The sequence below is a fragment of the Panthera tigris genome, chromosome B1, assembly GCF_018350195.1.
Source record: "Panthera tigris isolate Pti1 chromosome B1, P.tigris_Pti1_mat1.1, whole genome shotgun sequence".
NCBI lineage: Eukaryota > Metazoa > Chordata > Mammalia > Carnivora > Felidae > Panthera > Panthera tigris.
In genome coordinates this window covers 45531360-45555412 of record NC_056663.1, presented here as the reverse complement: position 1 = coordinate 45555412, position 24053 = coordinate 45531360, and the positions used below count along the sequence as shown (strand labels likewise).

Genomic DNA, 24053 nt, shown 5'->3' with positions numbered 1-24053 from the left:
GATGCGAGGAGATTTTTCCAAAGATCATCTAACGCTTTCAGTGGTTGAGCATATCCATGACAAGCATTGTGCCCAACTCCAGTGTGGGGTGATCACGTGGAGGGCTTTGCCAAGACTTAAACCAAGATTAGAGCAGAGTTTAGTCAAATGCAGGCCAGGGATGGAAGCTGTAAAGAATGCAAAACACATGGAGTAAGTGAGGATGTTTCAACAGGGCCTCATATTCAACAGGGCCTCATACACAAAGATATAGAAAAGAGAGGGGAGGAAAACAGGCCAAGGAAAGAGACAGCATTCATGACTCAATCTCACAGCCTTTTAAATTCTATATTCAGGTGCCCAAAACACCTCCCATGATTTCTTCATCACTGCAGTAGCAAAATTAAGAGCAAAAATAACTACCTTTAAGGCAGTATAATGTAAGGTAAAAGGAGAGACTGATAGGTCTGTTAAATACACACACACAACAGGCTTAGTATGTCTTCAGCTGTGATACACTCATTGGTGTCCTTCAGACATGAATCTTTATTCGGGACTCTCACAGACTGAAGGTCACTTTCCTTGTGTTGTTTGCACTTTGAGTGCAAGGTTCTAATGAGTCTGACATCTTGGCTTTGTTACATTAGTGCCCCAAACGTTCTCAGCTAACTCTCCATTCTCCCTACTTAGGACTTTTCTGTATGAACCAGAACCGGGTTGTGACCAGCTTGATGAGAGCGGCATGTTTCACTGGTGCAGAGCAATTGCTTTGGACAGAGTGATTCTGGTAGGTGATCTTGCACCAAATCTCAAATAAAATAAAGCTAGTCATCTAGGGAAAGTAAGTCCTTACACTAGTTATAAGCGCCTGCCATTTCTCTTTGTACACTGTGAATTTCAAAGGAAGGACACATTCCTCTCCACCCATATGAATGGTATGCAGGGTAACAGATGTAGCATTTGACAAAGACGATGTGGGTAATATGCTGGGATTTGAAGCAATCAGATCAGATTGTTCAACTACTTTTTCCCTCCTTTCAGGGTTTAGCTGAGTCAGTTATTTAGAATAATGTTCTCCTGACACTTTGCTGTTTTGCTAGTAAATCTAATTAATTTCAGTGCACCAGGGAAACCATTTACAAGAACTCTGAAGCCTTTCTTTTTTAAAAAGTAAATAAACATTATCCTAATTATTGGTTTTAAAGTTTGGATTTTCTATAGTGGTTTTTCTTAAAGCCGGCTGTACTTAAGCGTAATACATTAGGCAAGAGTGTATCTCCCAGATGCATAACCTGGATGAATCCTAATAGATATTAGAATCCTGTCCCTGCCTCTGTTTTCTCAAGGAAATGAACTAACTCAATTTACTGAAATGCCAGCAACTAAGATGTAAAAAGTCTGTATCCTAATCCAGGCTCTGACACCTGCTTTCTGGATCCTCATCTATTCTCATTTTCCAGAGTTAGCATAATCTCAGTGGTTTACTTGCAAGCAGTTGTTGGTAAATATAACTGATAAAAGTGATTATATGTTGTATGAACCCTATATCATTTTTTCAACTATGACTAATTGATAATTATATCTTTTTCTTGCTTTCCAAAAGTAGTTCAGTTCACTTTTCTTCTCTTAGACACACACACACACACACACACACACACACACAGAGAGAGAGAGAGAGAGAGAGAGAGAGAGAGAGAGAGAGAGCTCTTGTGGCTTGGTACCAGTGTCCTGACAGAATACGTTCCAATTTTTGTAAAAGCCTGATCAATCATTTGATCAGAAGCACAAAATTGTCAGAACTGTCATATCAACTAGAACACTATTAGGATTGCGGCTGAAATTCACCATTTCAGCAATGATGTCTTATTCTAAACTAAGCAAAATAAACTCCGTTGAGTAGGAAGATAAACATGTTTTCAGTGGGAGGGAAATCATTAGAAAGGTTGAGAAGTTGGTTGAAGATGGAGGTATCCAAGAGACCAAGAAATAGAAATGGCAGATGTTTTATCATACCTATTTCTTAAGCACAGAGACAGGTTGCCATGATAGATAGCTCCTTTCTGACGCTTGATGTAGAATATAGTTCAGAACACCAACTAAATCTTTTGATAAGTTTAAAAGGGCTTCTAGTTTAAGAAATTCTAAAGGTTTGAAACTTGTGACCATAGAGGAGAAATGTCCATACTGCAGAATTCAAGGGGTCTTCGAATTTGGTTTGGTTTGTGGAAGGGTCAAGTGGAAGTGGTTGGCTTAAGTTACTTTGAACAAATAGTGCACCCTCCACTTCCTCCCAAAGCTGCCATCTTTCTCAATTGGGAGACAGTTTTGTGCCACAGTTTGTTGGAGAAATTGCCTCTCTAGCTGTGCCCATTAATGCACTCTGCCATGCATCTTGTTTCTAATTGTTTAGTTCTACTCAGAAGAGCGATAGTTGGACTTCAGGCATATTACATTAAATACCGTTAGAGGCTTCATTATTCAAGTTACAACTAATCGGATTAGCGAGAGACAATTATTTAATAGATTTGGTTAAGATTCACATCACTCTCTAGGAAGGCTCTCCAGACAAGTAGCTTTATTTCCCCTCACAGGGCAATTCCCTCTGAAAAGAGAGTATTTCCTCATATATGCTAATTTGACAAACTAATTGTGGAGATGTCAGATGTTACTTATTTATCTGGTTAGATTTTATCAGCCCGTGTTTCACAGAAGCTTGTCATTTAACCCAGCTAAGGACGGACGTGAGGGAGGATGATGTATCCAGTTGAAGTATTCTGAGTCTTCATGAGCAGACGAATGTAGAACACACTCATACATGAAATGCTTTTAAATGCATTTAACTTGTTCTCTACCACCTTCCAAGAGTCCTCCTTTGAAACTCTAGGAATTCAATAAGATTCAGAGTTGATTAATAGGTATTGAACAACAGCTAATTAGTTGAGCATTACATTTTCAATATGGTATTTAATTTCTACAACAGAATTCACTCTTATTATTTTTTTTTTCAACATTTTTTATTTATTTTTGGGACAGAGAGAGACAGAGCATGAACGGGGGAGGGGCAGAGAGAGAGGGAGACACAGAATCGGAAACAGGCTCCAGGCTCCGAGCCATCAGCCCAGAGCCTGACGCGGGGCTCGAACTCACAGACCGCGAGATCGTGACCTGGCTGAAGTCGGACGCTCAACCGACTGCGCCACCCAGGCGCCCCTCACTCTTATTTTTAAACCATTGAAACTTACAGAAATTGAGGGTGAGAGGGTGAAACTAGTTTGTTCGTAGTCATACAAAAGAATACAGAATCAGGTCTTCCTCCAGATCCACTGCTCCTTCCAGCCCATCCCAGTGTCACTAGAGAGGACCTTGACTCATTCCCTGGAAGAAATCAGACAAAGGCTCAACATGAGTTTCCTACAGGAATATCATCTCTCTCTTTTTTTTAAAGTGACATTTATCATTCTTAAAAATCTCTGTGAATGTGGGAGAAACCTAACCTAAATATTTTTCATGTACATTATTATTTTCAACTTAGAGATATTAAAGAAACGTTAACAACTGGTGCTGTTGATGATAGTGTGGGACATGTATAAATGCTTGATCTCAGATGGAATTTTGTGACCTTTTTATTTCTTTTGTGCACTTTGCATAGGAATTTCTTCAACTTTGCAAAGCATCTGTTGAATCAGTTTGGTGTATTAGGTGGAACCATATAAAATGACCAATATTCAACCATTTTTGGCCCGTGAAAAGGCAATTTCACATGTTCCAAACTAATGGATATTTTCGTATATACAAAAATCCACTGAAAACTGAAGAATTTTGTACAACCTGACGTGATCTTCAGGGCTCACTAGAAAACATAAATTTAGCAAAGGAACTTGTAATGTTTTAGCTTTCCATCGAATCTCACTATAGCACATACAAGGCCAAAAACATGTAATGACAATAAAAGATGTGTTCCCCATTTGGTTCTATGATGTCACACCTCAAGGAATGACACTTATTTGAGTTTTAATTGATGTACTCCAGGCTAATAAAAGACTTTAAACAGTGGAGTCAGAAGGAACTCCACAAAAAGATAAAAAGTAGAATTGCCCCAAGGCAGATAAATTCCATTTTTATGAGCAATTTGCAGAATTACATTATCCTTGTGGAAGTACTCCTGTGGATGTACCTAGAAGTATTGGTATGAGGGGAAGGAGCCCTCTTTGAGAGACTCTCAGCTTGTTTCTAAAACTGACCAGACTCTGGCCTGCTTATGCTTAGAAACGAATGGACAAGTCAAAACATGAGTTTCGGAACCATGTGGTAGCATGTGTCTTTGGAGATGCCCACTCCACGCTGATGGGGCTTCGGAATTTTGTAATACCCTTGAGAGCTAGCAGCTATACCCGGCAGGAGCTGAAGGACATTGTATTCATCGGATCTTTGGATTACCTGAAGAGAGAATGGGTGTTTCTCCGGAATTTTCCCCAGATATACATTCTTCCTGTAAGTGTCACATAGAGTGAATATTTGTATTCACTAATGGTACTAGCATTAATAATAACAAAATAATAGCTTGTAGTTATATAGTGCTTACTGCTATCAAAAACTATTCTAAGCATCTTACGTAAAGTAGCTCATTTAATCCTCAAAGTAATCCTATGGGGTAGATTGTGAAAGTGTTGAACTTTGGGCACAGAGAGAGTAAGTAAGCTGTCCAAGTTTACACCACTGGTAAGTAGCAGAACTAAGACCTAAATCTAGACATTTTGGCTCCTGGGTTTATGCTCAGGATCCACTGCATGTTATGTTTTATGTTTATTATTATGTTTTATGGTTTTTATATAACAGTTTCTCTGCATTTCTGAATCTGATTCTGACTTAATAGCTAAAGCTAATAGCTAAGCCTTTGTGTTCCAACTTTCTCATCTTTTCTGGAGACACATCTAATCTGGAACACAATGCCACACAGTCCTTGATAGATGTATGAAAAGGAAGAATTCGGTTTACATTTATGAGAAATGGATCGGTTCTGCATATATGACATTGTGGTTGTAATTGTATTTGCTCTGAACCTTTATAGGTCTGTATGCCATTGTATCCCTCTCTTTCCCTGGATTAAAAAAAAAATATGGCAGTGTGAAATGCACCAAAGCATGTAATATTTTTCATGAAATGATGCTGGCAACGTGTAATATTTTTCAAATTTCAAAAATGGTTCCGTCAAGGAACAAATTTCATTTCCCTTTAAAAAAGGCACCACAAAGTTCTCTGCACTGCACCCTTTTATTAGGCCAGAGAAAGGAAGACAGGAAGAGAACCGGAAATCTCCAGATCCAGCTAGTGTTAGGAATTACCAGTATTCTAGTCTAAGCTTCCTGAGGGCGGGATCAGATCTATCCCTGTGTCTCCACCAAATTGGGAAAGAAGTAACCACCACTATGCTAGTTAACCCAGAGAGTAACAGGAAAGGTCAGCTACAAACAAAATTGTGGGGATGCAAAATTTGCCTTTAGATCCATAACTTCTCCTTTCTCTGAATGTTTCCTGTTATCCCTACTGTTATCCCTAATTTGCTTCTCCCACTTGAGTCATCTGAATGGATGTGGGCTCTTCTGTCTCCACCCTCCTTTGGCTCATCCAGACTTGCTCTCAAGAAAGGGCCTGTGAAATTTAGTCACACTAAGATATTAATGATCAATGAAGCTAAATGTGTTCAAATATCAGGTAGCTGAGTCTTGAAACCAAGTCAATGGAGGCTAGAGAGGCTTTGGCTGAAAAATTGGCATCACCCACAAAGAGCCATTACCCTGAGCCATGATATAAATTCCCTCCATCTGAGAAGTCCCTCCTCTACTGGGTTTTCTCTCATTAGGGATCTGCACTCTTTCCTGAAGACCTCCGCGCAGCCAACATAGAGGAATGTTCCATGTGCGCTGTTCTATCCTCCTCATCCAAGGCTTTGAGCAGCCCAGCTTTGGTAGACACAGAGACCATCATGGCTACCCTCAACATCGGATCACTGCGGGTTAGCTGCGCTCCCAATATGCCTGAAGAACCATGTAAGAACAACTCCCTGACAGGAGGAGGCTAGAGAGAATGGAACAAGGAAAGAGAATTAACTCCTCTCTGAAGTATTTTGATAATGGGGAGGAGGAGACATTGGGCCAGATAGCCTTGAAGTTCCCTTCCAACTCTGAGAATTTTATAATGGAAGTAGCAGACAGTTCAGTCCTTGGGGATCCTAAGTCAAATGAAAACTATGTCTGTATTCTAAATGGAATGCATGTAACACTATTTTCCAATTTTAAGAAAAATCACTGAATTTTAGTGCTGTTTTTGTTGCTGTTATTAAATATTAGTTAAGATAGAAATTGGCATATTATTATAATTAATAACATTTAGTAGTAGTAGCAGTAGTAGTATCAATCCTCATTGGATCTTAGAGTTGTTTCCATACTCTTCCTAGTTTCATGTTTGAGAGAATGAAGTATAACTCTCTCTTACTCTTTGAAGATGCTTTTAACATATGAATTGTACAAGATTATCTCTAAGGTCCCTTTCAACTTCTACAGACTAAAAATGTTGTATTGCAGCTTCAGATTGGAAAGAGATGGTGAGAAGCAGGATCTGTTCAGGATGGGGATCAAGTCTCTTCCTCCTTTGTATTCCTCTTAGTTCCTAGTACAACTATGGTCACTTAGATGCTTACCACATACACACTGAATTGCAACAAATAAGCCAGTAAGATGGACTCTTGAGCCCTTATATTTGACTGTACCCAAGTGTTCAAGGTAAATTCCCACTAAATATTGTGGTTTTCCTTCTCCTCCCAAATGGGAAAAGGCTTACTATTAATTTGTTTCCAAAACTGAGTACTAGACACTCAACCTAATATGAAAGTACTATTTCTGAAGAATTTTCTGTATCTAAAACAGATTTTCAACTCAACAAATAAAAGTAAATCATGGTTGGGGTTCCCTGAATCTAGCCATTTCCCTTGGGAATGTTGATCCTCTGTATCAGGATCAGGAACTTAGTCCTTTAGCCACATAGCTGTTGACCACTTTGCATGGAACTTGGAACAGTCAGACATCAACGGCATCGCAAGGCTTTCATGATTATTGTTTTGGATAAAAATGTTCATGAATCAAATTAGGAAACCAAAAGAACTCTCTCTGACTCCTAGGTGCTGTTGCTAGGTGAGAACATAAAAGGGTCTTGGGACAGAGGAATAAATGAGCAATCTAGCCTAATCTCTGGTAGGTGAACTGAGCTAGCTACCTGAGACACCCTCACTAAGCAATGAAAGCCCACTCAGCACCCAGAGTTTCAGGGTGTTTTGCAAAGCAGGCTAATAACAAAGCACTTTATGAATATCAAAGTGCCATGGAAATTCAGACTGAGGCTGTATGAACCATATCTCTGCTGAGCAAATCAAAAAATGCTGTTGTGCTCTGCACATAAAACCTTAGCTTAGCAATTAGGCTCACTCAGATTTACACACGATTTGTGTGTGATATATGTGTGAGTGGTGTGTGTGTGTGTACCCACCATGCTTATAACTTTCTATAATTGGACAAAGAAGAAGTATTCACTTTAAAGGCAAAGTCATCAGTATACAAATGAAAATGCCCACTTAAGCCTGGGATAAACTGACATTGGCCACTGAGTTAATCATCTCGGTGACTTGTCCTTCCTATCATTACTTTCACTTCATCTCACATCTTATATAGGCTAGAAAGAGAGAAACCTATGGATTTAATTCCACTTTCCTTTATTTCTAGTGATTTTTATCCCTTTGCTTATTCATTAATTCAACAAAACAATATTGATTTGGTATGATGTGCCATGTACTCTGTTACAGGCTAGAAGGATGCCCTCAAAGGAGAAAGATTAATTGGTAGAAGGAGGTAAAAGAGAGAAGGAAAAAGGTTTGGAAAGGAGGCAGAGAAAATGAAGACATATCAAAGTATTTCAATTGTTATGAAGTATGAGTACATGCTTTCCCCAAAGATAAAAGGAAAGGTTTAGAGAAAAATGTATTGTGGGAGCCTTGCAAGGTTTCTTTTAGGGATATCATCATACCCAACTGTGTGACCAGGAAATGGAGACCTAGACAGGCTCTACTGCGCCACCTAACGAAGGTCATTGAGTCTGCTTATCTGCTGGCTATATAACATCAGTAAAGTCACGTTATGAGCACCCAAGAATAGTAAAGGATCATTACTCAGATTTTTCATCAATTACTCTGGCATTATAGAAATCTACTCGGAGTTTATATAGAGAAATTCTGAAGCCTTGAAGAAGCCTGTTTGGCTCTCTTAACCATTCTTCCCATTTCATGTGAATACCATTCTTGTACCATCACTAAGAGATAGAGATGAGAATATACACTTCCAAGAACTGACAGTATAAAGGACTATGTAATTCTGCCAGGAGTCAGAAAACATCTTGCATGCTGAGCACCAACATAAGACTAGCCAATGGGCAGTTTGCTCTCCTTTCCTCTAGGACAGGGGTTATCAACCAGGGGCAGTTCCCCTCTCCCCTGCCACCCTTCCACCCAGAGGTCATCCGACAATGCCTAGAGACAGTTTTGGTTGTCCCAACTTGATGGGATACTATTGGCATCTAGTGAGTAGAGGTCAGAGATGCTGGTAGACATCCTATAATGCACAGGGCAGCCCCGCATGATTTAAAATAATAATAACAACAAAACCTTTTTGGCCCCAAATGTCAATAGTACCAATCAGAAACCTTGCCCTAGCATATCTGGTGAGATTCTTGTGGGATAAGCAGGCTTTTCCACATCTTCGCAGTCATGATAAACTTATATGTGAAGGCCATCTAAGACTACCAAGGCTATTCCATACAGTGATTCACCAAGGGATGTTGGGAGTTGGGGACAGCAGAGTGAGGACTTTCTTAAGGATCAGTAAGAACGCCAGGCCTCCTGGACATTTCTGTGGGAAACTTTAGGTTTTCCAGTGACGTTCTAATTATTGCCCTGTCACATCACAGGGAGAGCAGGTTAGCAAACCTAGGTATTGAACTAAATAATCTGTGGCATAATCTAAACATATAATGGTAATTAAGTCTGACAACTTAATATGCTACTGAAATTTAAATGTACAGTAGTAATCTACAATTAAGCAATCTTTTATAATAGCACCCTGCCAGACTGGAAGATTTCAGGTATAATACTATGTACTATTACATAGCAAAAATATTGACAATTAGTGAAATATATCCAGGCTATGATCTGACACATACTCAAATTAACCATTGCTCCACAAGACAAGAGGGAGTTAAGGCAGAAATTCAGTTGCTGTCCTTCAGCTGGTGTCCAAATCAGTTATTTCAACTGATAAGCATGTGTATGCACCTAGTAAGAACATCTGAGATCGAAGCCTCTGACTATATATACTTAATTCACAGATTTGATAGGACTGTGGTAAAATCCTGATTGCTCTATAGTTTCCACTGCTCACAGCAGCCAGAGGGATCTTTTATAAATATTTAACAGATAATGTCAGTTCCCTACTTTACACCCTATAATGGTGACCCATGACAATTATAGGAAAATCACACAGGGTTTTGGAGGCCAATTGGGAGTTTGAATTTTCTCCTACTTCATCTTATTTATACTGACTCTTTCCTGCTTTGTATCCCTTATCCCATTCCCTCTGCCCATTCCCCTTCCATATCCCTCAGGACTCCATTCAAACATCCAAGAGACCTCTCTTCAAACCCTATCAAAGCATCACTTCTGATGAGATCATTGTGCGTGTGTTTCTTTTTTAAGTGGACCCCAGCTTCCCAACTCTCTCTTCCCTTTTCATCCTTTACATTTTTTTAGTGTGGCTCGGAGACCGAAACTCTGGTGTTCATCTGGGTTTTGAACCTTCCTGTTGTTCCCTGCAAGGTAGCACTGTGTTTCAGGCTGGTGCCATGCATTGCTGTGTTTTGGAGTCGAGGCCCACAGAGGAAGTGAGTCGAGGCTCACCTCCTAACACAGGAGGGAAATCTGTCTGTAAACTGAAAGCAAAGCTCAGAGGCCCCAAGTCACATCCTGCCAATCTTTAAGGAAGTCCCAAGGGATTTAGGATTGAGTCAAGCCAACCAGAAATGGGAGGCAGCCAGTTCTGCTAAAGAAGAAAGAAGACATGAGCATTGCCTCATGGGCACCCGGGTACCCAGAGAATATCGCAAAGAAGCCAAGAGCACTAGGAGCCAGAAATTAGTGGTAGTATCTCCAGAAGCACTGGTGGGGAAGCACCACCATTTATTCATGGTTCCCTAAAAGTTCTGCAAGCAAATGGATGTGGATTGAGGCACAGCCTGTCTGAGCCATTACCCAGCACTACCACTCCATGCAGAATAATCATATTTTACTTTGTCATCAATAAGCAACGACTGGGAGAGCTTCACTTTTTTGTAGTTCATTTGAAATGCCATTTAAAACACACACCACTTCTCAAAAGGAAATGCTGAGGAGGCCCCAATTTTCTTTCCCTTAACTTTGTTAAGATAAAGCATCAAGTAACATGGCATGCATTTACATCCTTGCCAAGTCTTAAAAGCCACTTTGTTTGCATTTATCAATCTCTTTTCTTTGTTGTGTGTGTTCACAAAAGGGACTTCAGAGTGTTTCACCAGATTTCCTGAGAAACTAAAATTCCGAAGAATCCCCATCCTCACTGAACTGAGTAAGTTGTGTTTCAAGGATAAAATTCAAGGGAGAAATCTTTGTGATCTAAGAATCCACAGTCAAAGGACAGAAGAATCAGAATGGGGCCCAGACAAACATTAAGTGTTTGGACATTACATTGGGCTTTTACACAGCTGGTGACATCATCAAGCAGAGCCTGTTGTATCTGGGTGTCAGGGTGCAGGAATAGCATCTGCCTTCTCCTTTTGTTCAGTGACCAGGAGGAGATCAGCCACTGGCTCAGTCTGTTTGGAGGAAATCTTTTGTGGGAGGGACCATGGATTTGAAGACTTCTAGGAAGGATCTCCCAATACTCACTTACCTACCCATCATGGGACTTTAAATCAGGCATCTTCCTTTCCTGTAGTGACACCGGGGCCAGGATACCAGGGTGATGCAAATGAGGCACTTGGGGTACAGATTTTAAGGATGTGTCCACTCCTGGGGTTCTTAAATTTTGTGTCCCAGGTACCTCCCTTGGGTCATCTGAATCCTGGCTCTGAGTGATGCTCTTCTAAAATGAAAATACTTCATGCAGAAACACCAGAATAAGCTGTTCTCTCTCACCAACACCATATGGAAAATGCACATACATGAGACTTTCCTGGATGTGAGGAGCTCTGAGGGTGGGAAGAGTAGGGAAGGCAGCGAAGGTACCTGTGCATTTGGGGATACATTTTTAAGACAACAGGGGACACACTGGGATTTAATAATAGCAATAATTGATAATGAAAGGGGAAGATACGAAAGAGGGGCATGGTGTCTTTAGCACAGATTAGAACCTGAAGCTGTCAACTGCAGTTTTTACTTATATTTTATTTTTCTACCCTTTTGAACCATCTTTAACCCAAGGCGTAGATACACTAAGGACATTGATTAGAAAACTGTGATGTAAGTTGGAGTGGTTAGGAGAGGACCAGCAAGGTTTTCCCTGGCCCCAAAGTACATCTGGTCACCATCCAGGGACTTACAGCTTTGTTGAACTAAAGACTTTCTGGCATCAGGTAGCCCTTGTCAAATTAGTATAACAAATCACCTGTCAGCTCCCTCAGTTTTTTGTTCTTTGGCTGGCTGGAAAAGGTCAAAATGACATGAGAGCTGCAGGCCTGACTGTCAGCACTTTGGTACAGAATGTCCAGTGGCATACAGGAAAATGGCTAAGAAAGCAGAGGCCAGTAGTTTAAGAAGACACAGCGAGATTTGGACAAGGGCTCCTGGAGTATGTGTGTGTGTCGAGGGTTAGAATGCAAGGAGAAAAAAGTGTATGTGCATAAGAAAGGTGGGTAGATATTAGTCAGACATTGCTCATCTTTTATAAAACCATGGAGTGATTTGAAGAATTAAGGAATAATCCAGTCTTAGTTAGGAATGTATTCTGCATTGTATGCCCAGGAAGTTTGGTTTGATCTGTAATCTGACTGTCAAGAACTGTGAAGGATGTAAGTAAGACCTTATGTTACTTGCAAACCATTAAGTTGACCTGCCTCAGTTTCATGGATACTGGAAGAAGACACAAGACCCCTGGGACAGAGATAAAGAACAGTTTGTTACTCAAAGCAGTGGCAATAGCCAGAGTACCATCAATTTTGTGCTGCTTGCCCAAAGCCTCATTCCCACAGGGTGACATGACAAGGGCCAAATAATACCTGTACGAACAATGGATTGCTTTGTAGGAGAGAAACCATGGGCTTTGGGAACCAGAATCTTTTATAACAGGCAGTAAACTTGATTCCCTTTGCTCTGGTGGGAGATATTATCTCTGTCATCCAAAGCTATTTGGTCTTCAAACATTTTTGAAACAATAATCTTGGAACAACGGCAATCAGGGCTTCTGTTTGTACTCCCAACAATGACCAGTTGCATTTCCTTCAGAGGCTTCCTACAAGGATCTGAGTTGCAGCTGGGGCAAGTATAGACATGCTAGTAGATAATTTGGCCACTTCTACAGGGGCCCCAGTTAGGAGGATTCTCTAAGCCCTATTACTCAAAGTATAGTCCATGAATCAGCAGCTGGAAACTAGAAGCTTGTTGGACACCTAGAATCCCGTTCTTACCCCCAGACTTAGTGAATCATAATCTGTGTTATAACAAGATCCCCAGGTGATTCATACACACATTAAATTTTGAGTGTTACTGCTTTAGCTTATCCTGGACCCAGATAACTCTAAAAACCCAAGTGAATACCAAGGTATCTATGATGTAGTGTTATGAAAAATGCCTTTAATTGGGGTGATCATATGTTCCCATTTATGCCTGTTGTCCCAGTGCAGTTATTGAGAGTGCCCCTTTTTACTTCCAAAAGTGTCCTGCTTTGAAAGGTAAATTATATAAAGGTGACATTGGAGGCATTTGTTTGGAGGAACTGGGTCAAGGATATACCCTTGATGATGAAGGTACCCAAGACGGATACATGTCTTTAGGGGAGGAAGATGCTTGGAAAGAAAAAAAAATTATATCTATATCTATATCTATATCTATATCTATATCTATATCTAATCTATATAATATATATATATGTATAATATATATATAATATAGATTAGATATACTAAAGTAAGGGCAGATCCCACATTGGCCCCAGAGTAGACATCAGATCCTTTGATCAGTGGTCACCCCTTGGCCTGCTTTGTATGGCAGTCTCATATTCTTAAGCTTGTCTGCCTGCCTTTCTTTTTTTTCCTTCTTTGCTTTGCAGAAAATCCTTCCAATATCCACTATATTGAACAGCTGAGTGGACTGGATGAATCATTCTCAGGAACAAACCTGCATCTCAGCACATCCTTTTCCACTGGCACCGTCTTTTCTGGCAGCTTCTTGGATTCCCTCCTGGCCACAGTAAGTGCAGCTGAGCTGAACCTGTGAACCAAGCCCCTTGCAGAGGGTAGAAAGGATGGTTAGGGCTTAGAGAAATGATGAGAATTCCTCACAATTCTGAGTTCTCTTGGAATTTCACAAAAAATCTTGTTCAGATACATTATTTCATCTTTTTTCACAACTACCTGGCAACGGGAGCCAAATGTTCACATTTTCAAAATTACAAATGTCTTCTGGCCCTTAGAACGAGATCACTTGGTACCAGGAAGAATGAGCACCTAAAGAGGAGGGTACCTACCTTTGAGCTTCAAGTGCATCTTGGCAGACCAAGCTGTGGTGTCAGAACTTATGAGATACTCCTTTCTCCTCTTTCTAAAATATCTTCAACAGCTTATGCAGGACTCAGCCATAAAGGGACAGGGGGACTAGGAAAAAAAGCTTTGGCCTTTGGCGATATGAGTTTTGTTCAGAGCTATGTTGACTCTCCCTCCATGTCACCCCTCTCCTGGGGTGCTTTGTTTTGTTTTGTTTTGTTAATGTTTGTTTATTTTTGAGAGAGAGACAGTGGGAGAGGGGCAGGAAGAGAGAGGGAGAGAGAGAATCCCAAGCAGACCCATGCTGCCAGTGCAGAGCCCGATGCAGGGCTCAGACCCACAAACCGTGAGAACAGGACGTGAGGAGAAATCAGGAGTTGGATGTTCAAAGGACTGAGCCACCCGGGTGCCCCCTGGGCGCCTGACTATGTGGTTGGTCTTCAGCTCTCAATACTTCTTTAGCTTCTGAGCATGTCCCTTGCCTCCACTCCAGCATTTCCATAAGTAGAATTAAATGCACTGTGAGAAAACCTACTCTATGAAGGGCACACTGTTCTAGGTGCCAGGTGTACAGCAGTGATGAAACAGACAGAAGTCTGTGTGCCCACGTAGAGCTTAGGGTAGTGGAGGAGATTAACGTAAACATGATAGTTGCGCCTGGGTGGCTCAGTCACTTAAGTGTCCAACTCTTGGTTTCGGCTCAGGTCGTGATCTCACGGTTCATGAGTTTCAGCCCCACATCGAGCTCTGTGTTGACAGTGCAGAGCCTGCTTGGGATTCTGTCTCTCTCCCTCTCTCTCTGCTCCTCCGCCACTTGTGCTCTCTCAAAATAAGTAAATAAAACTTAAAACAAAACAAAACCAAACACGAACCTGAAAAATAAGGGCCATATGTGGCATGTCAGATATAAGGGCTAAGGCAATGTGAGATAAGAAATGTGAGGGTTAGGAAAGGAGTTGCAAGTCTCAATGGCGCGGCCAGAGAAGGAAGGCAGCACTGAAGTCGAGGCATGCAAGGCCAGCTCTGGGGAAGAAGGGAGTTGGTGTCATTCTGATCTTGGGAGAAGAAACACTGCAGGCAGAGAGGAGAAGGGAAAAGGCAGTGAGGTGCAAGTGCTCTTATGTTCAGGGAGTTGGACTAAAACACAAAATCTGTACGTCACCATTTGTGAACAACTGCAAGAACTCCTCCACCGGAAACCTGGCTGCCTCACAGACGCCTCCCCAGAGTTTCCAAGGGAAAGGCTGTGGAGCAGCTGAATACCAGTGGTTAGACGGACAGGGCTCTGGAGCCAGTTTGATAGGCTTGCAGCCTTCTGTAATTCCGTGTGGAAAGGGCATCATTCCTGAATTGTACAGGTGCCTCAAAGGCACAGATTGCATTTTTTAGGGGAGTGTGGCTGGGCCATAGGCACTGCCCTCATGGCAGCAGGGGATTATGTTGCCTTGGCCTCTGCTTCCCTAAGCCTTGTGGGGAGGGGGTGTCATAAATCCCATCCGGTTCTCAGAGAGAGAAAACGATGTCGGTGATAGCTTAACATTAAACAAGTTGGTAGACTATGAATTTCCCAAAGGGTTAGGCAGCATTCAGCCTTGACTGAGCCAGGAGCCCAGTCAGGTGACCTTGCTGGGAAGATGGCTCTGTCAGAGAAAGGGTTTTATCACTGTCTGTCATTGATATGTCAGTTCCCTTGCCGGTAATTAATGACTTGAAGTATCAGGCAGGAGGTGACTTTGGATGAACTGGACCGTCTGCAGGATACATTTTCAATGGGGTTAAGGTCCCAGGTCTCTTCAGAGATCCCTAGATGACAGGCACCTTTGTGCCTTAAATTCAACTGGAGCCTTAATTAAACTCCACTGGCCCACAGCAGCAGGAACAAAGTCACAGACTCTGCTTAGAACTGGTGGGAAGAATGGGATGGGCAGAGAAGGGCTAAGAGAATAGAAATAAAAACAAATGAACATACAACGTAAGCCAGCATAGGAAACACAAACTTGGTCATGAGAGCCAGCAGCTGGGCCTCTTACCACTTACCACAGGACCTGTGACCTCACTGAGAAGTACCACCTCCTCCCAGGCTACCTTCAGGTATTGTACCATTGGGCTTCTCAGTGGGAAAGGACAAGTTCATCCTCCTGGAAAAGGAAATAAGCTATGTAAGAACTCAGGAGTCTTTTCTGAGGCCCTACAGTGAAGTCTGTGGAAGAGAGAAAAAGCCACACAACTGAGTCACATGAGGTCACAAGCCACACTGGACCCTCACTTTGTCTGCAAGGACAGGGGTGTCTGAGTGGCTCAGTTGGTTAAGCATCCCACTTCGGCTCAGGACATGATGTCACAGTTCGTGGGTTCAAGCCCTGCGTCGGGCTCTGTGCTGACAGCTCAGAGCCTGGAGCCTGCTTCAGATTCTCTGTCTCCCTCTCTCTCTGTCCCTCCCCTGCTTGCACTCTGTCTCTCTTTCTCTCTCTCAAAACTAAATAAAAATTAAAAAATAAAATTAAAAAGACTAGCACTTGGTCAACAGAACATAGGGTGAGCATAGCAATGGAGCTTTTATGTCAAAGGGGCTGGCTTGGATCTTGACCCTCTGCGTATCTACCTAGTGACCTTCCACCCCAGCTCTTGAATCCTTAATGATGTACAACACAACAAAATGAACACACTTTAATACTATTTAGAGCTCCAACCCCAAATCTCTGGCCACGAGAAGCTGAACTAGACCTTTAAAAATAATCAGGTAACTGCCCACCATTGTTTCCTTTGCCCTGACGTCTGGTGCTGCTGGGTCCACCTGGCTTTCTAAGGGTGGGGGTGACTTCCCATTGTCTAGCCACATAGAAAGAAAGAGGCCACAGGTCAGACCTGAGCCTCCAATTCTATCGTCTCCACTCTTCTGAGTACCATTTGATGTTGGCTGGCCTCCTGACCTGACCCTTGGTCTTGCGGAAATGAGAGCAGTGGCCTCGGAATATGTTCATCACCACTCTGCTTTATTCTCCATTCTTATCAGAGCATCTTCTTACTCAGAGGTGGGGGAGAAAGGCAAAGATCTTGGTCTCCCCTTAAAGTTAGGATGGCAGTTGCAAGCTCCATCCGTGGTTATCACTCCCTGTAAGCCATCCCCACGGCAGTCGCCACTAATGGTCAGTTTCTTTGCCTGCACATCACACCTGCGGCTCTTTCTCAGCACAGACCTCATGGCAACTTCTTCGAATAAGTTCTGTTGTTAGGGTAATATTAGGAATCAGGGCAATAACTGTGATAGGAATAATAATAACATCTCTGAAGCACTTACTTTGGGTCAAGGTCTTTGCTAAGCGCATTACCTGCAATACCATGTTTAATTCTTCTTTCAACCCAATTAGGAGAATATAATTATGAGCCTCATTTTACAGATAAAGAGTCTGAGGCTTAGAGGGATACATAAAGTGCCAAAGTCACAGCACTTACAGATGACAAGCTGGTTTTCAAACCCTACTTTCTGTGATTCCAGAGTCAGACCTTGCTGTCAGAGTCCTGTCCTTCCAGAAATCTTTGTGATTATGAGTAGCCTTCCAGTGCATTGACTTTCAAGTTTTGCCAAAAGGGATCTGCCTTCCAGCGTGCTCAGGAGCTGCTGAGCATACAAACAGCGGGGGGGTCCCCCTGGGCACACTCACCCCATCAGGGCACCCCCACACACCTGTACCCCTCCCCCCAGTGAGAACAACTCAGCTTTCATCTGCACTGTGTGTGAGGCTCTGCCTCCAATTTGATTCGAAGGAGGATTTCTGTTGTTAAGAAGATCTGGAAGGTCACTCCTAGAAGTTAGAATATGGGACCCATAGAGAGAGGCATGAAACGGAAGGAACAGAATCCCATCTGCTGTTCTGAGACAAGATATCCAGTTTCCGGTCCTGAGTCCTGTGTGAGGGACAGGGGTCCACCACCCCACCCCATTTAGCATGTGCCTTTTGCCTCATAATGCCCCTTCCCAAGAAACACCTTCCAAGCGGTTCTTTGGACTTGCCGCCCAGCTCAGGGCACCAAGAGATCTGTTTCCTGCTGCTGCATGGTCAGAGGTCACAAGTCAGAGCTTGTTCCCCTGATGCCCATACTACCCAAAAGGGCAAAGGGGAAAACAGATGCATTCAGAACAGATTCCCCTCAGGACACGCCGCACCCGTGTCTGAAACAAGATTAGATCACCAGTCTGGACTTCTCCACCTTTTCCTCTGCCCTCCCTTAATAAACACAAAGGAATGAAGGTGTGGGTCCCAAGGATGGAACAAAGCCTGAATAACGTGCTGTGAAGTCGTCACTGCTTAAACTGAAGTTTTGTTTTGGATTTCATGTCCTTTTTCATTCTATCCCCTGATACACCGGTGATTTTTTTCTTTCCAATGTAAAATAATAGTGTTTCCTTCCAAATCGGACACAGCTGACACTACGGCTTCAAGTAGCCTCTGGTATACTACTGTAAACTGCCCCAGATGGGAAAACAGTCCGGTGAAACTTAATTCATATTCACATTTAATCCTCTCTCAGCTCAATACTGTAAAAAAAATACGAATGTGGAGGGGCACCTGGGTAGCTCAGTCAGTTGAGTGTCCGACTTTTGGTTTCTGCTCAGGTCATGACCTCACGGTTCATGAGTTCAAGCCCCACATCAGGCTCTGCGCTGACAGTGCAGAAGCCTGCTTGGGATTGTCTCTCTCCCTCTCTCTCTCTCTCTGCCCCTCACCCCTGCACGTGCACGCTCATGCTCTTTCTCTCTCTTTCTCCCCGCCCCCCTCAAAATAAATAAATAAACTTTAAAAAAATATATGGAGAGACACTCAGATCCATAAGCAGGACTCCTGTATGGCTTTATAACAATTGGACTTCAGAACTGGACATGAACGTAGGCAGCAATTTCCTTACTTGTAAGAAAATTGTGGCTCACAGAAGGTATGTGACTCCCTTAAGGTCCCTCTGCTGGTTACTCGCAGTTTTCCTACCATGTAGCCTCATTTTCAATTAGAAATATTTGATAAGAATGGTTGGTCTTAAAGCCTTTGGAGATGGATTTTCAGAATAAAAAGCAGCAAGTATCTAGGGTGTTACTATCTATGTTATTAAGAAATGTTGTAGGTTATGAGAGAGACCTCAAGCTTCATTGTAGCTAAAAGTGAAAACACTTTGGGCCTCAACATTTTCTAACGCTGGAAGTCCAAATTCTACTAAATCTGATTATATCAGAAGCACTATCCAAGTTTAAAATATGTGAAGCACATTTCAACTTTCATATTTTCTTGAGAAAGAAAAAAAAGAAAGGAAGAAGGAAGAGTGGGAGTGAGGGGGGTGGGGAAGAGGCCAATAGGAGAGAACCCAGGATAATAAGAATACTAGATGAGCTCTCAGAATAAGGGTGACATGTAAATCCCATTATTTTCCCCAACATAGAATTGCAATCCTTTTGAAGTCAAAACTGAAGAAATGACATATTCAACAGCTAAGCCTCTCTCTGTTAAATATGCAAAGCACATGTTTCCCGAGAGCCCTTGACACCAGAACAGCCCTAGAATTTAGACCTTTGCTTTCATCAGTGGAGAATTATTCTAACAGCATTATGTTTGATCACTGTACACTACGGCCAGTTGTTCTTAAACGGATTGTGGCTCAACCTGGATTTACGTCCCTGTTCACCCCTGGATTTCCGTGAGCCAATTCTGGAAGCTCCCTTCTAGGTGGTAGCAACATGGAACAAAGAAGAAATGTAAGGAGAAGACCGTCAGTCAGGGGATCCCCTCAGTCAGGACATTTGAAGTCATCTTTTAGTCTGAAAACTACTTTAGAACTTATTTTCCTTTTATTCTCTCTTAAATCATATAGCTTGTATTATTTCCTAGGCCCTCTTGTCCCAATGGCCTCTACGTTTTGCTAGAAATATTTGTTTATTTGTTAAAAATCAACAGCCAATTGCAGTCAATATTCGTACAGCTTTGAACACCTGCTTTGTTCAATGCACCCCCGAGAACATGAATGTTAAGGAGACAAAGTCCGTCCTCGGAAAGAGCACATCATTTAAGGAAATGTTGCCCAGAGTGATCTGAGCACCAACCAGTGGCAGAACCACTAGAGGTGGCCTTTAAATTTCTGATTCCCACTCCTGTCCATAAATTCTGATCCAGTAAATCTTGGATTCCAGAAACCCACACTCATGAATATCCTTCCAGGTGATCCAGATACATGAGAACCAATGTTGAAGAGAACAGAACTTAATAATGTGTGCAGTAGATCTATTTCATCCCACAAACAATATTCAAAGGTGGTATTATCATGTCAACTGTAAAGGTTTTGAAACTGGTTTCTGAGAAGGAGCACATGAATTTTCCAAAAGTATTCAGCTAGAACATACCAGTCCAAGATTCAAAGTCAAGTATGTTTCAGAAAAACTACCAACCTTATAATACAGAAAGATGAAATGAAGCAAAAGCCAGTGGCTGTGGGATCACAAAGAAAGGAAAACTTCATTCTGATGAAGAGATCCCCAAGTTGAGCGATCAGATGTTCTAAAGCAAAGGCATGAAGGAGTAAATATGTAGCTTCAACAACAGATAGACTATTGAGCACTGGAGGGCACCATTCACAGAGGAGATGAGCTTGGTTTTACAGCAAGGGTTATGACACTGAAAGTTTTAGGAGGTGGATGGCATGATTTGATTTGTGTTCAAGAGAATCTCTCTGGAAACAGTTCGAACAAGGATTCCAAGTGAGAAGAAAAACAAGACAGGAAGACAGGTAAACAGGTTGCTATCATAATTCAGTCTGCAGAAGATGAGTCCTTGAATCTGAGAGTAGAGAAAGTGAATGGCAACATTTCTAAGACAGTAACAATTGAGTTCATTACTATTATTTTTTTTAAGTTCTTATTTGCTTATTTGGGGGTGTGGGTCAGGAGGGGCAGAGAAGAAAGAGAATCCCAAGCAAGTAAGATCATGACCTGAGCTAAAATCACGAGTCGGATGCTTTAACCAACTGAGCCACCGGGTGCCCCATTGTTTTTAATAAAAAAAATTACTAACTTTTCTATAGGTACTATGTAAACCTATGAATTATCATGTCTACTGGAGTAAAAGCCTAATTTCGATAAAACAAAAAGTATAACACTTAAAACTCTATGTATTCAGATTTGAGAAAATCTGATGGGTAATGTATTCCAGTGCTCTTTACGTGTATGCCAATGGCCAGTTTACACTGAATATGGTAGGAATCCTTTGGAAAAGAAGTTTAAGAAAATAGCTAGGGCCAGGGGCTCCCTGGGTGGCTCAGTCAGTTAAGCGTTTGCGAAACTCTTGGTTTCGGCTCAGGTCATGATCTCACGGTTCGTGAGTTCGAGCCCTGCATCGGGCTCTGTGCTGTGTCAGCATGGAACCTGCTTGGAAGTCTCTCTGCCTCTTTCTCTGTCCCTACCCCACGTGTGCTCTCCCTCTCTCTGTCTCTGTCTCTCTCTCTCTCTCTCCCCCAAAATAGGTAAACTTAAAAACAAATTAAAAATAATAAAATAGCTAGAGTTATTCGGACTCCAGGTGGTTTCAAAATAAGCAGTTGTCCCACATGTCTTCCTTTGGTTTTATTTTGATGCCAGAGATTCCAAAAATTCCATCCATTTATTCAACCCTTACAATTTTGTGTTCTAGCTCCACACAAGAACTGTGGGAGATCTAAATATCAGTAAGGCCCAAGGCAATACCTGTCCTCAAGTGGGTCACAATCAAAAGGAATATAAGTAGATTCACATCCAGAAGATTCAATTATAGATGACAGTAATCATGTCAGTAGTCCCTAGGGAGGAATCTATGGAAGTCTCATCAAATACATAGTTTTAAATGTCTGTTGATGATTATTAGGGTATCTGTGGCCTGACATACTCCTCTGCTATTTTTGGAAGACATCCTTGGTGTCAGTATCATTTCCCATTTTGTTCTTCTGCTACAGTGTAAGCCCTGAGGGAGCAAGAACTGGGTCACTCTGCACCTGGCCTAACCCAGTGCCCTACCTGAACTGCCAGTTTTTAGTTGATTTTAATAATGGTAATGAGGGGCACCTGGGTGACTCAGTCGGTTAAGCGTCCAACTTCGGCTCAGGTCATGATCTCGCGGTTCGTGACTTTGAGCCCCGAGTCGGGCTCTGTGCCGACAGCTCGGAGCCTAGAGCCTGTTTCGGATTCTGTGTCTCCCTCTCTCTCTGCCCCTCCCCCACTCATGCTCTGTCTTTCCCTCTCTCAAAAATAAGATAAAAAATAAAAATAAAAATAATGATAATGAGAGACCCTGTTTTGTGTCATTTGATCCATTTCAAACAGTGATACCCCCCCTAAATTTCCAAGGCTATACATGTCCACAGTTTCTATGCTGGTTCTTCTGACTTTGCACGTGGCTTTGTCGTTGCTTTCCAGGCCTTCTACAATTATCACGTCCTGGAATTACTTCAGATGCTGGTGACAGGAGGGATAAGTTCCCAGCTGGAACAATTTTTGGATAAGAGTTTCTGTGGGCTGATCCACAGCTGCACTTCGGTTGTGTCTGGAAGAGCGCGGTGTAAGCTGGGGCTTCTGTCCTTAAACCAAACCATTCTGTCCAACATTGAAGTGAGTCTACTCCTACCTTAATAAAGGTTCCCCCTTCCTTACCATTCTGGGTTTCTGAAAATGACTCAGGCTATTTGGGTTCCTAGATAGCCTATAGCATAAAAATAATAACGAGCAATAATACAACCTTATACTCATATTTTATAATTTACAGTGCATTTTCATGTGCTATCTTTATTTTTTACAACAATTGCAGAAGGTATATAAGGCAGTCGTTTTCATGCCCATCTTCCAGATAAAAAATCCAAGTCTGCAGGAAGCATCTGAGAGGTCTAATAACTTTGTACCTTAGCAAGGGTATTAATAATAACTCTAATAGTTAATATTTACTGAACATTTTCTCTGTGCCTGTCTGCTTTGTTTTTCTTGTTATTGTTGTTTATTTAATCTGTCCAAGGATTTACATGGTAGGTATTGTTATTAATTGCATTGAACAGATCAAGAAGCTGAGACCCAGAGAAACAAGGACTTACCTGAGATCACATTTTGTCCCACTGGAAAAGCAGGGTTCCCTCCAAGGCAGTCTGACCCAGGGTCTGCCCACTCTTCCTATGTCTGAGCTGATAAAGAAATCTGATCATGCCAGCTGAAATCAGGCAGAAGGATTTTGTGTTTGAGTCTAAGACTCTGATTGGGCTAAGTAGTGGGAAATGCTTGAATTTTCCTAGCCCACTGAGCTGGTGAGCAGTAGATTATGGCAAGGGGAAAAGCTAATGAAGGAATATTCCAGGGAGGCATCTGGGTATTTGTTGATCAGATTGGGGTCTAGCCTGGGAATGAGTAATCAACTTATCAGTGCCTTTTGGTTTAGCTTTAACTGACATTACATTGAGCTCCCCACCAGTTAGCAGGGGCAGGAATTTATAAGGAAATATTTTTCGTTTTTTCAGAGGACATCAGTAGAAAGAGAAACCCCTTCACAAGAAGCAATTTCTTCTAGGTGTCTATACTTGATATGTCTTAATAGATACTGCCAAAAAGGGAAAGCCCATGCTCTGTACATCTGAATTCCAGGTGCAAACAACATTGCCAAGTTCCCTTAGCATAGTCTGGTCCTTGGCATTTCTGTGGTCTTGGGTTCCTCACCTGGGAATGACTTACGAGTGGCTATCAGCCCAGGATAACTGCCGCCAGCAACTGCCTGTTACTATCAGAGCTGACAGTGGACTGGTCAACACTCCTGTCCTTCCTTTCTCCACTTATATCTTGTCCTCATTTTGTTCTTTACCCCATAGCATCACATAATGAAACGAACTGTTCTCAAGTGACTTCACTGAATCCCCTTGCTGTTACTTTGACCATGTTGTCTCATGATGCCCTTGTTGGGTATAGCCTGAGAACAGTGTCAGGAGGAAGGCTTGGGACTGTGTGCTATTTGGGGAGTAGGATAAGAAAAACACCCTCTTGAGGTCACTTTACATCCCAACCCATTATATAGCTTGAAAACTGAACTTCCCAACCTGTTACTCATTGTTACTTCTTACTGGTTACCAAAACAGCGGTAGTAATAAAAACTAGCATAACAACATGCTCCACCACACCCACGAGGGGCTCTGGAAGGCCACAGTGATAAAAACAATCACTGGGATTAGAGGCTCAAAACTATTCATAAACCTAATTTCCTACTTGACAA

General features: G+C 42.0%; 1 protein-coding gene across 7 annotated transcripts in view; it reads left to right on the top strand.

Annotated features, from left to right (window-relative positions):
- The window catches only part of KCNU1 (potassium calcium-activated channel subfamily U member 1), a 154631-nt gene that overhangs the window by 127200 nt on the left and 3378 nt on the right, over positions 1-24053 (top strand). For all 7 annotated transcript variants that reach the window (XM_042983501.1, XM_042983499.1, XM_042983500.1 and 4 more), the window contains 6 exons: positions 670-766; positions 4246-4470; positions 5840-6026; positions 10605-10676; positions 13374-13513; positions 22229-22420. In XM_042983501.1, the coding sequence (XP_042839435.1) occupies positions 670-766; positions 4246-4470; positions 5840-6026; positions 10605-10676; positions 13374-13513; positions 22229-22420 (913 nt within the window). The remainder of the gene's footprint in view (positions 1-669; positions 767-4245; positions 4471-5839; positions 6027-10604; positions 10677-13373; positions 13514-22228; positions 22421-24053) is intronic.